General features: G+C 30.8%; 2 protein-coding genes across 2 annotated transcripts; one reads left to right on the plus strand and one right to left on the minus strand.

Annotated features, from left to right (window-relative positions):
- Positions 1-1,405, minus strand: LOC105797902 (hypothetical protein). Its single transcript, XM_012627781.2, has 2 exons — positions 1,087-1,405; positions 1-218 (listed from the first exon to the last, which is right to left on the minus strand). Exons 1-2 carry the CDS (start codon positions 1,326-1,328, stop codon positions 152-154), a joined length of 309 nt encoding a protein of 102 aa, XP_012483235.1. The 5' UTR covers positions 1,329-1,405; the 3' UTR covers positions 1-151.
- Positions 1,406-7,048: 5,643 nt separating this feature from the next.
- Positions 7,049-11,338, plus strand: LOC105797903 (hypothetical protein). The gene is made up of 3 exons (XM_012627782.2): positions 7,049-8,281; positions 9,522-9,771; positions 10,818-11,338. Exons 1-3 carry the CDS (start codon positions 7,143-7,145, stop codon positions 10,992-10,994), a joined length of 1,566 nt encoding a protein of 521 aa, XP_012483236.1. The 5' UTR covers positions 7,049-7,142; the 3' UTR covers positions 10,995-11,338.
- Positions 11,339-13,736: the final 2,398 nt, after the last annotated feature.

Genomic DNA, 13,736 nt, shown 5'->3' on the forward strand with positions numbered 1-13,736 from the left:
TTATTAAAAAACCGAGCTTAATTTCTTTAAAAAAAATTTAAACTTACGAGTACAAAAATTTGCAGCTTAGCAAAAACTGTAATCTGATACAATACATCTTGCTATTAAAACTATATAACTCTACACAAAATATAATAACCAAAAGACAAAACTAGTGTTTTAGAGATCTTGGTAATTGTTGTCTTCTACTCCTTTCTCCTTGTAATGGAGGATTAGACCTGCTCAATTTCAAATATATTATTATAATAATAATATCAATTCTTTTCATTTTGAAAGGTAAATTTGTATAGAAGGTCCCTCTACTTTGTATTTTCTTTTGTAATTTGATTATTTATTTATTTATTACTTTTTGAAACGGGTGTTCAGTCCTTTTAAGTGAATTTTTTTCCATTAATTCAATAAGATCATTTGACTAAATTTTATTTTTCAAACACATTTTGAATTGTGATGTGATATATATAGATATTTTTATATAATTAAGATAAATATTATACAAATTTGACAAAAGCATTACGGAAGCCCCTTTATTAAGAGTTAGAGTGTACTTTGCTTCTTCTACTCAAAAAAATTGACTAATTAAGTTATATACGTTAGATCAAAGAGCAAATTGATCATTCTGTTAAAAAATTCATTTATTTCTTTGTTAAAAAGGGGTCTCTATACATCAGGATGATGTACCATGCCACATGTTATTGTTTGATTATTTCGTCAGCTACGCTAGCTTTTAACAATACAAATGAATGAATTTTTAACATAAATAACCAGTTTACTTTTTGATTTAACATGCATAATTTGAACCTGAATCTGAATCTCTATAACACTTTTACCTATAAATTATCCAATTATAAAAAGAAAGTCAAGATATATATATATATATCACATCTATCATATTTTTAAAATATAAGTCTCCATCAAATTAACAGAAAAAGAAAAGAAAAGAAAAACCCCTCAGAACTGAAAATATACATTTTGAAAAGTAAAGGGATTAAAAAAATAAAATAATAATAGAGGGCTAAATAAAAAAAACACATAGTACAGGGACCTTCTATAGAATTTAATACTTTTAAAACAGCAAGAAATTTTTACTTGTTTTGTATAGGATTCGAAGTGCTTGGCGGTATTCTTCGGAAACTCGAATCCACCTGTTTTTTGTGATTCAACTTGCCGGATTTCGAAACTCCGAGAACTTGAAACGACGGCGACGGCGGTGTCGAAGGGTGAGGCTCTGGAACGGAACGAGCAGCGGCTTGTGATTTATGAACTCCAGTTGATAGAAGCATTGAGAGTAGAAGTGTGAGAAGTGTTAAAGCTAAAGAGCGAGCATTCATGGCGGTGTATTGCAAAAACCAAAGAAAAAAAAATGGAATTTTTGTTTGTTTAGTGGGAAAATGATTGAAAAGAAAGATCGTTGATTTGGTGTTTAATGGGTTAATTCCCAAATTTTGCTGTTTTTATAAAAGAGTACAATCATCCCACATGGAATGGTTTAAGTTGGACTGTAGTTTTTTTTTTCTTATAAAGAAAACATCAATTTTCTATTTGATTTAATTCAATTCAATTTGATGATAAAAAATTATAAAAAAAGAAATTCTAACAAATCCGAGCACTTAGTCTATGTTATAATTGGTTTATTAGTTATAAGTGTTCATCCAACAAGTCAACATCGTAAGTGAGTTGAATCCAAACGGAATATCATACTTGAATTTCAGAATCTTTTTAAATCAACATAATTCAAATCCAAATCTGAAATGATTCAAATTGAGTGTCAAATTTGAATTAAAAAAACCCTTAAATTGCACTAAAATAAAATGACCCGAACCCTAAACTTAAAATATCCGAATTGAGTGTCGAATTGGAATTAGAAAAACCCTTAAAGTTACTCTAAACAAAATGATCCAGCTTAAATGGCAAAATCCTTAAATTACTCTAAATCAAAATGATGTGAACTCAAAATACCATATCCTAATGATATGAATCCAAAAATTCAACCTGATTAATTATAATCTGAATCGATTATATTCAATTTTATCATAATAGATTAATCATCTAAATTGATTCAATTTAAATATGAAAACATTTTGAATTAGAAATAACATTATCTCAAATGACAAAATCTGAAATAATTTGAACACTAAATAGTCCAAAATCGAGACTACCAAAACTTCAAATGATCCAAACTCAACCTTAAAACACGAAACCATATGAAAATTTTAAAATTCGAATTAACACAACCCAAATTCACTCCACTTTGAAACTGACACAAATTACTGATATAATGCTTTACAATCTAACAGCCTTTTGAGTTAATAAATTATCTTTGAGTTTTTCTTTTTCAAGAATTTTTCTTGAGTTTTCTTTTAAAAGAGTTTTAACAACCTTTTCAGATTGTGGAGATCATCTTTAAACTTTTTCTTGCCAATTTTTCTTTCTTGAAGGGGAAATTAGAGCCACTTGAAGGGGGTTGTGGATTTTTCTTGTTTCTAAGGCTTTTTAGGACTTCTACATATCACGTTCTATTTTTTCTATCTATTTTCCTTATTTTCTCTTTATTGTTCTAATTTTTAATTTATTATTCTATTTTATTTATCTTAATTATCTATTTTAACTGTTTTATCTAATTTGGATTCGATTGTGTTTTAGATTATAACAAAATCTAAGTTTCTTTCCGAATGTCTAAAGCCCTAAGTCGAATTCGCGACTTGGACAAACTTTACGATCCTCTTCTGCTCATCCATCCATACTAATTGAAATTACGTGCTTTATTTTAATCTGAAAATTTTTATACCAACGATGATATATTTAATTAAACAAAAAAAAATAAGAATTAAAAATGATTAATTTAATCTCATAATTTTTGCATCAACAATGATGATGATATCCAAAAAGAAATATCTAAAAGAGGGATCAAGTGAGAACATGTGCATTGCTTTGACTGTTGCATCATGGAACTCTGACTTGCTGATTTGGTAAACACTTAGAATACAATGGGTGTTTTTTCTTTTGGGGGTCATGTGATTAAGCACGTGATTATTTATTAATTTTCATTGGGGACATAAAAATGTTTTGGTTTTTAAATATTCTTAATGTTGGATCTCTACAGTTAACAGCTGTTAAGAAAAAAAAATTGAAAAAAAGGAAAGCTTTAATACTTGTTTTGACCCCCTTATTGTTGGTGAAATTTTTATTTTGGTCCTTTTACTCTCTTTTTTTATCATTTTTCTCCTTTACCTTCATTTTGTCCCTTATGTTAGTCCATTTACCATTTTTGCTTTTAAAAAACCCTGTCCCTTGAGACTAGACTTAATATTTGTTTTGGCTTGTGAATTATAGTGAAATTTTTATTTTGCCCATCTGTTTGTATTTGATTGGCTTAAACGGTCACGTGGATTTTTTTTAAATGGAAATAGTCAAGGAAGTAACATAATAATGGATGAAATGAAAGTAAAGAGGGTAAAGGATTAAAGTGAGAATTTCACTATAAGAAAAGAGGCAAAAAAAGGATATTTTAACTCAAAACTAATTGACCTCGATCTTAAAAGGATAAACTATAATAACTTTATAAAAAAATGCCCAAATCCAAAATAAACCAAACTTGAAATGATCTAAACTCGAATTGATCCAAACTCAAAACGATACGAACTCAAAATTAATTTAAATAAAACTTCCTAAACTAAAAATTGATCTAAACTCAAAATAACCCAAATTTAAAAATGACACGAATAAAAATTACCTAAATTCAAAATTAAACTGAACTAAAATAACTTGAAATTTTAAAATTTTAATTGATATGATCTAAATATCAACTTGACTTGTCTAAGTTTTTATACATATATATATATATATTTATTTAACTTAGGTACAAATATTTAAAAAATAATAAAATACAAATGATTTGGCCATGATAAATGGGGGGGATGATATAATTCTTAAAAGCAAGCATTCTATTAGTCTAATTTTAAAATTCTTTAAATGTCTGAATCAAAATTAATGAATTCGGTTGGGTCGATTATATTGATTGGGTTCTGATTTTAGCTTCACGAAATTGGGTAATATATATATATAAGATGATTAAGTTGGAGGTAATTGTTGAGGGGTTTTCCATTTTTTACAAAGGAATTTTCGAGCTGTTATTTGTTGAGGGTTAACGAATTTTTCTCAAAAAATGGTAGAATTGGATTGGACTAATTGATGTATTGATCCATATATAAGAGTTGAACTAGCATGAAACTGGTAAAAATTCGGAAATTAGACTAAAAAATCAACGGTTAAATCGGTTTTATAACTTTATAAGTATATTTATATTTTTAAAATAATTATTTTTTACTGTTGGGCTGACGATCAAATGGGTCTGATCGGTTCAATCGATTTGATAACCGATCCAATTACTAAAATATTGTACCTACCTTACCCTTCCACTCCTATATGTCGTAGGAAATGGGTTCAAAATTTTAAATCTTATCAAATGTAAATTGTGAATTTCCATGGCGAGGTGAAGGTGCGCTGCCCCTTCTGAATCCAACATAGCTTTCGATAGAGGATGGAGACAAAGTTCGAGACTAAAATCGAGTACAAACACCTTGAACTTAATACCAGACATGTTGAACGATATTCATTCGTCCTCAACGTCATCTAAAATTTCTTCTTAAAAAGTCGAAAAACTATTTAATTTATTTATTTTTAATTAAATATCAATTTATTAATGAAATTTGAAATTCAATTCAATTAATCTATATAATTATTTCTAAAATGTAAAAGAAAAATCTAAAATTCAAATTTCAATACTTATAAATCAAAAAATTATGAAATGGTAGCTAATGGCAACAGTAATTTAATTGGCTTTTCCTTTGGGATAAGATTTCATATATATATATATATATATATATATGTAATAGCTTTGTTGTTGGACTTCTTTGAGAATAGCAATTTCAATTGTTGTTTCACTTTTTTCTTATTCGGGTTTATAAATATAGAAGTACTATGTTAATTTTGAGGAAGATATTCATTATTTGATTACACTGATCACGATAAATTTACTTTTAATATAGTGATTTTTTCATGACATAATGATTACTTTATTATTTATTTACGCTTAATTTATTTTTTCCAATCAGTGTTAACGAGTTTATTTTCCGTAGTATTTTTCCAACAACTCCAGAAAAAATACAAAGAATGTGTTATAGGTTGTAGTAATTTATTTTATGAAAATTGTAGGAACCGGTTTCTCATGTTGTTGCTCGTCCATCCCCGAATGACATTCTTGAGTGGCGTAAGTTTATCAAATCTGTTTCCATCTCCTTTCTTTAGATAAGGCTCTGTATCATGTGAAAAACATCTTCTGCAATAAGATTTTGCCTGCTATCCTAGGATTTTATCTTTAGACAGGAAATCCGTTGTTTTCATTTTTTCCAATGCTTTTGAATGTGACTCCTGTCAGTCGAGATGCATGTCAAGTGTCATTTGGCCAACTTCTCAAATAGTGTAAATATTACTCATGTTTGGCGTCTGATTATTGAAAAGGAGTTGCAGGCATGCTCCACTCCATTGATTGGCCAAGTCGTATTATTGATGTGGTGGACTATGAAGCACGGACATGCTATAAAGCCCCTTTGTATCATATTGGCGTTTGTCAACATGTGGACACCTGATGTTGGTGGAGGAAGGTCTCTATTTGTGTACAATACTGCCGCGTTTTGCCGTATCATGTCGTAACCATGTTGTGTGTGTCCGTGCTTCATAGGCGGTAGGTTTTCTGGACATCTAACTCTTCTGCTTCACTGTTCAGATTATGTGCTAGAAGAGAGTGAAGCAGGTCGGTTACTTCGCCCCATAATAGTCTGTGCAATTGTTATCTAAACTCATTTATACTGGAAGAATCTCTAATATTACAATCTTATTTATTTAATATATTTGGTTTGCTAAGGTGGGTTTTAATTACTATGGAAAAATCAAGTTCCCTCCGGAGTATCACTACAAGGTCTTTCTATGGCATTGGCATCCCGACTTTCCGAAAATTGTTTCAAGAGTACGTGGATAAGTACAAGCAGCAGCAGCAGCAGCAGCAGCAACGGCAACTTAATTCAGAACTTTTATCACCAGAATCACGTCAAAGAGAAAACTCGAAACCTGATGCAGACAATTCAGGGGAAGACGTTAAAAAGGTGGACATTTCAACACCTTGTCAAGAACCCCTCATATCCTAAACACTGCACAACTCTCCCCTTAGGAACACCTAGCAGATTGCCCCCCTGACGGGGAAGAGCACTTGTTTATAATTCAACGAGCTCTATACACGTCGTAGTGCCATCTTACCTAAACTTGTTAATATGATCTACCAGTTCACTTTAACTCAATTATAGAGCCGCATGTATTGTCTTGGAATTAGAGCAGGCCTGGCCTTGGGGTGGTTTGATGGTGTGGTCGCTCAGGACCCAAGATTGAAAGTTGTCCAAAATATTATTTTTCAATTTTTAAGGTGTCCCAAAAAATATTTTTAACTTTTAAGGGTCCAAATTTTTTTACCAGGTTTTAAAAAACTTTAAAAAAAAAGTTTTCTCTAAGAAAGTTTTCTCTAACTTTTAAGGAATCTACAATCCTTTTTTATTTGTTTAAGGCCCCAAAAATATCGAGAACGAGTCTGGATTAGAGGAGTTCACATATATTAAAAAAGGCCCCAACGAGAGGCCAAAAAACCAACTACTAAGAACTTTCCTATTAATAATCTAGTCAACCCGACTCTACTAGATTTAAAAATGTAAGTTTAATTGTTAAAGTTGCTAAAATTCTTCTATTAAATTTAAGTTCATTATGACACTTTTTTTGTTACATGGTTATAAAGGAGTATTTTTTATTTTTAAAATTTTTCACCAATAAATTTAATAAATGATTTTTAACCGTGTTAATAATTAGATTTGATTTTTAAAATTTGATAAATTTAAGGACTAAATTCTTGAAAAATGAAAGTAAAGGAACTAAATTCAAAATATACTAAAAGTACAAGGACTTGTAGTAAATTTTAATCTTGCTTTAAAAATTCCATCATTCGACTTTTTAAATCAAAACTAATACATAACAGATTTTCGAATTTCCCGGCTATCACCACCAACGACTCAGCGGTTCACTCAGTGACTCACTCCCTTGCAACCATGGCTCGGGATTCTCCCAACGAAGACGACGATCACGAAAACTTAATCCACCAAAACAAGGACAAAAGCGCCAGTTTCCGCATCGAAGAGCTCCAATCCCCAATCCGACGTCGTTTCAGCAAAGGGCACTACTTATTCGCCGCCATCGTCACCGTCATTTCCCTTGTCGCCACTATTTACCTCTTCTTCTCTTCCAAGATCTGTGGTACGACGTCGGATAGAATCAAGGAATCTCAACTCCGAGCCCTTTACTTATTAAATAAACAACGAAGTTCCCTCTTCGATCTATGGAATCACACTTTTGGTACCTCTAATAACATCACAGCCGTCCGATTTGATCAAATCAAAGCTTCGTTACTCGATCAGATCACGTTAAACAGGCACATCAAGGATACCTTGTTATCGACAGAAAATGGCACCGTTTCAGTACCTATCGTGAACGGTTCCGAAATTTGCCTGAAAATCGACCCGAAATCCTCTAAGAGAAGAACGATTGAATGGAAACCCGACCCGAATAAATTCTTGTTCGCGATTTGTTTGTCGGGTCAAATGAGTAACCATTTGATTTGCTTGGAGAAACACATGTTCTTCGCAGCGGTTTTGAATCGGGTTTTGGTTATACCCGGTTCAAAATTCGATTACCAGTACAATCTGGTCTTGGATATCGAGCATATCAATGAATGCATCGGGAGAAAAACAGTGATCTCATTCAAAAATTTCATGGAATTGAAGAAGAACCACGCTAGAATCGATAAATTCATTTGCTATTTCTCGATTCCTTTGCCGTGTTATACGGACGAAGATCATTTGAAGCAGTTGAAATCATTGGGGATTTCGATGGGAAAAGTGGAAACCGCTTGGAAAAGCGAGGATATTGAGAACCCTAGTCCGAAAACCGTGAAGGACGTGGAAGAAAAGTTTGGGACAAAGGAGGATGTGATTGCGATCGGCGATGTTTTCTTCGCGAATGTGGAGAAGGATTGGGTGCTGCAACCGCGAGGTCCCATCGCGCATAAGTGTAAGATATTGATTGAGCCCAGCAAGCTTATTTTGTTGACTGCTCAACGGTTTATTCAAACGTTTTTGGGGAGTGGTTTCGTTGCACTCCATTTCCGCCGACATGGATTCTTGAAGTTCTGGTAAGTTTTCTCTTTGTTTCGTATTAAGCATAGAATAGAAAATTTTCTTTTGTCCGTGTTGACTCGCTATGTGAGAAATCTTCGAAACGATCGATATTTTGCCTGAAGTGTTTGTGGTCAGTTTTATCTCTAAAGTATACAAAGAGCCTCGAGAAATGAGAATGCCTCACCCATAAAAAGAAATGTGAATTTTTATTTTTGGTGGTATTTGAACATGTTCCCTTCTATGGCATTTGGTGGGTGAGTAGCTCTCGAGCCGTGATTCCCACGAGGTTGTTCCCAGAGTAAAGAGACAAAATCCAAAAATACTATTGAGTAAAGATAATTTGGGCACAATGTCTACCAGTATTAAAGTATCTGCCAGCTCTCAGTAAACGGCATTTTAAAAATTTCTTTTAAAGCAAATTCGAACTCTCCTCAAACAGTTTGATATCCTTTAAAGTTAATAGTCATATTGAATTCCGATTAAATTTAGGTCGAGTTGAGTTATACCCTTAAATTAAGGATAAGCTATTCAAACTCTGTTGAGCTTTTTACCACTAAACTCAGTAAGTGTGGGTTAAAAGAACAGAAATTAAAACCTTATAATGGTAACATTAGGCTTGTTTCCTTTGGTTTGAATGTTGTTTGCTGCTGGTAGTACTAGAATATTAATTTCATCAGTATTAATTGAATGCATGATATTATGTTATTTGGATTTTTCATTTTTATTGAAATATTTTTGTTTGATATATTTTATACATGAGTATAGGGATATAGATATATATAATCTTTTAATGACCTTCTCCCATATGGAAAAAGAAAATAGAAGGATTAGAACATTATGTTTTAAACTTTCAATTGTTTCCCAAATTTGGCATGATAGTTGAACTCGGGTATATACAGTACGAGTAAGGTAAATTTTATCAAACTTTTTCATATATGTCGAGAATCTTTGAAAGATGGTATCAATATACGTAGAATACAAATATTTTATGGAACGTAAATTGCTTATATTTTAGATTCCCATTGGCATTTCAACAAAGTTAGCCATTGGCATTTTAGATAAAATGTTCTTTTACTGGGATTCATATATGTCTCATTATTCCATCTTTTTAAACTAAAGTTTTTCCATGTATTAGAGATAGAGAGTGTTTAAAGGATTGTATCTTTATATCCAAATACGTGTTGTATACAAATATTTCAAGAAAAATGAAGGGTCGGAATAGCAGACTAACATTTCTTTGCTTATATTACTCAGCAATGCCAAAAAGCCAAGCTGTTTCTACCCTATACCTCAAGCTGCGGATTGCATAAGGCAAATGGTTGAAAAGGCCAACACTTCGGTCATTTATCTTTCAACAGATGCAGCTGAGAGCGAAACCAGTTTGCTGCAATCCATGCTTGTGATGAACGGGAAGACTATACCACTGGTTAAACGTCCTCCTCGTGATTCAGCTGAAAAATGGGATTCCTTGTTATACAGGCATGGCCTTGATGGTGATGATCAGGTTAGTATTCATGGATCGAATCAAGTTTTGGTTGAGTTTATGGTATCAAAACCATACATTTTTGTTTAAACCCCTTTTTTAAAACAACTTAAGCTCATCCAAATGCTTTTTCTTTGTCCTCTTTCTGGTTTTATGTGCTGATAATTAATTTCTCCTTGTTTTATTTACCCATGATGATCAAATTGGATTCGGATGTAGCTTATGTATGATATCAAAGTCATGCAATTTTGTCTAACCTCTTATATAGGCTTTAATATTTTTGTTTAAGTTCTCCAAAATATCGGATAGATGTTTGAATTTGGACGGATAACTCAATTTTTAAACATAGTTGATAATCAATTAGTAATGTGAGATTTTAATAAGTTAAAATGTATCATAGGTGCTTGTAGTTTTATAAATTTAGATTAGTCATTGTACTTTTATTTTGAGGAATTTAATTCCTCTAGTTTTTAAATTTTAAAATTTATATCCAATTGTTAACAATGTTACATATTTTTTGTTAAATTGGTTGGTATGACATTTTAAAATTAAATGATGTTGTAATGAACTCAAAATTAACAAAATAATTTCAACTGTGTTAACAGTAGGACTTGAATTTTGAAATCTAAAAAGAGAGAGACTAAAGTGCTAGAAATAAAAGTATAGGAGTAAATTCCAAATTTGTGAAGAGTATAAGGACATATGGCATATTTTAACCATTTTAATATTACTTTAGTTGAGTAAGAAAAAGATATTCATGGGTCGAACCTTATTCAAGTCGAATTTATATATGGAATTAAAATATACATTCTTGTCTAAACTCTTTTTTTAAAGACCTAATTTTTATGTTAAAACTTAATTTTTATGTTAAAACTCAATTTTAGAGTCTAATATTTTGTCCAAATTACTTCAAATAACATACAAATTTTCTAGCTTTGAATGAATAACTCGATTCTTAAAAAGTTTTATTGTCCTCTTTTTTAGTTTTATTGGCAGATAACCAATATGTCCCAATTTTATTTTGCCACTGATGATCAAACTAAGTATTTTGATTTACTATATCGAAGGTGGAAGCTATGCTAGATAAGACCATCTGTGCTATGGCGAGTGTATTCATCGGAGCCCCCGGTTCGACCTTTACGGAGGATATTTTACGGCTCCGGAAAGGTTGGGAAACCGCATCCTCATGTGATGAATACTTGTGCCATGGTGAAGAGCCGAACTTCATTGCCAGTGACAAGTGAAGATTATATGAAAACGGTCAGTCGTAAAATCGCCATAACTGCGAATTTTCTCTCTTCTTCCTAGAGATTTTAGTGAATTCTAAGAACGTTCAATTGATTAAATTTTTAGACCTCCGACTTTTTGTTTTATTCTAAAATACCCGTATTTAAAATTTATGTTTGATATAAATTTGAATGGGGTATGAATGAATAAATTTGGAGAAAATTAATCATATTCTTGTTTTATACATTCTGGACATTGATTTCGAGTTCATGTAACATAAGCTTTATATGTTCCGATATGCTGTTAATGAAGTGACGAAGCCATTTGGATTGTATAAATATGGAAAATTCATATTTCCTTATTATATTCATGTATTAAAACAAAATAAATCACGTAATATATCTCAATAAAATATTTTTATTCAAACATTTGATTAAGATAATGTCACGAGTTATTCAGGCATAAACTAAGTTAAGAATATTATTAAAATGTCCTTTGCATTTAAAATAAGTTATATTATTAAACGGTAATTTAGTGTTTTTTATTCTTTTAAAAATGCGACTTAATAGTTTAAAAATTAAGTCCCTCCAAACTTTTTGCATCTAATTTAATTATCTCTTTGACCAACCTTGACCGTTAAAATTAACAAAATTGATACGGTTGGTTTAAATTGTTTTAAAATTTTCAATTTTTTTCCATGTGGCAGAATGGCATAAAATTTTTTAAAACTAATTATGACATGGAATTTAGTTATTAAGATAATAAATAATTTTTTTAATACCTTTTCTTCTTCAATTTCAAACTTTTTCTCAAAATAAAAAATTTCTTTCTTTTCTACCATCCTTGTCACCGATGAAGCTCCTTTTGGTTCTTGTTTTAACAGTGGAATAAAGCCCTTTCTCTCTTTCTTTCTCTTTCCCAAATGATTTTCTTTGATGTTAATCAGAATTTTGTGAATCTAGACCTTGAGTTCAAAATTCAACCCATTTTCTTCATTATCATCATTCATATTTGAATCTTCTTCTCTATAAATCCAATGCCTCAAAAGAAGTAGAGGAACTAAGTGAAAACATAGAATAAGTTTGCACTCTTTGACTCGATTAATGGGTGGATGTATCCACCACATGATTTTCTATGGAGGCTTTTCTACTCTGATATGGGTTGCAAAGAATTTTGACTGCTTTTCTACTGTACTTTTTTTAGGAAATTTGATGGATTTATTGGTCACTTTCCAGTTGATTTTGGTTTTATACATTTGAAACATTTGCCTTTGGCTTAGTGATTTGGGTTTTGTTGAAGGTATGGGTATGGTTTGTTTTTGTTAAAAAATGACGACGCTAGATGTTACCTTTGGAAACGGGTTTAGCATGGTGAAGGAGTTGAGTTCCACAAGCTGTGAGTGGAGGGTGAAGGTTGGTGGAAGTGGCTATTGGTGAACAACATGAAAGCTTTTTGAAAATACTCTGCAAATAGTGTCTGATGGAGGAAAATTTGCAAAACTTAAAAGTTTTGACTTTTAAACTTTGAAATATAAAAAGGAATATTTTAAAAAAGTTCATGAAAAAATATATATATTTAATGTCATATTTCAAAAATAGGATTTTTTTTACAGTTGTAACTGCCACATCATCAATTCCATTAATTTTTAACGGTCAGTGTCAGTTAAAGGGTCTATTTGATCAAATTTCTCTGTTGAATGACTTAATTGGATGCAAAAATCCAGAGGAGCTTAATTGATTTTTTATATAATTGAATTGGATCAAACTAATTGAATCAAACTATTTTATATAATGTTAGAAATTTTATAAAATAAGGACTCAATCCAATTTTTAGATTAATTTCATTGAATAAGTCTTTGAACTTGAATGAATAATAAAATCATTAACTAGATTTATAAATTATATAACATATAAAATGTAAACATAAAAATAAAAATATATTTTATATAATAAAAAATTGATAAGCTTGAATTTTAAAAGTTCAAGATCCATTTTAAATTGGAATTTTCATTTTACAATTCATTTCTCGATTCTAATATTTTTAATGCTTTCCTCTATCATTTTAATTATTAGACTTTTATCATTGCTAAAAAAAACAAATTAGATCAATCAATTGAATCGAAAACCAACTATTTAAGAATTACCCTTAATATATTTTTATAACTTTCGATAAATTAACTATTTGCATCATAAAAGTTTGGGTAAACTATAAAAATAGTCACTTATATTTAAAATGTGACGTTTTAGTCACTTACGTTATCGTTTTGTTACGAAGTGGTCACTCTACCATTAAGCTCCATTACCTCCCTAACGGCGGTCCTACGTGGTAGTCTAAATTAAATTTATTTAATTAAAAATCTATTTCCATCCCAGCAACTGGATATCCAAGTTGACATTTAAAACCCAGTTGGACTACCACGTAGGACTGTCGTTAGGGAGGTAACGGAGTCTAACGGTAGAGTGACTACTTCGTAACAAAACGATAACATAAGTGACTAAAACGTAACATTTCAAACATAAATAATTAAACTATAATCTAAGACAAACAAAAGTGACTACTTTTTTTTTTTATAGTTTACCTTACAAATTTTGATATATATGTATTAATATCTCATATGATATTTTTCTTAAAAAGAATAGTTTTTTTATTTTTTATTATATTAGCATCTTATAATCGTATAGATAAAGTTGGTATTTTCGGAATCCTAGAAACGTCTGCCTTTCAATCGCCCCATACATCATCCACATCCACTTTCTTTA

This window comes from Gossypium raimondii, chromosome 9, assembly GCF_025698545.1.
Source record: "Gossypium raimondii isolate GPD5lz chromosome 9, ASM2569854v1, whole genome shotgun sequence".
NCBI classification, from domain to species: domain Eukaryota; kingdom Viridiplantae; phylum Streptophyta; class Magnoliopsida; order Malvales; family Malvaceae; genus Gossypium; species Gossypium raimondii.

Coding starts and splice junctions, on each gene's coding strand:
- LOC105797902 (XM_012627781.2), bottom strand. CDS start 1,328: ATGAATGCTCGCTCTTTAGCTTTAACACTTCTCACACTTCTACTCTCA. Junction 219..1,086: donor TCGAATCCTATACAAAACAA/GTAAAAATTTCT, acceptor GAAATTGAGCAG/GTCTAATCCTCCATTACAAG.
- LOC105797903 (XM_012627782.2), top strand. CDS start 7,143: ATGGCTCGGGATTCTCCCAACGAAGACGACGATCACGAAAACTTAATC. Junction 8,282..9,521: donor CATGGATTCTTGAAGTTCTG/GTAAGTTTTCTC, acceptor TATATTACTCAG/CAATGCCAAAAAGCCAAGCT. Junction 9,772..10,817: donor GCCTTGATGGTGATGATCAG/GTTAGTATTCAT, acceptor ACTATATCGAAG/GTGGAAGCTATGCTAGATAA.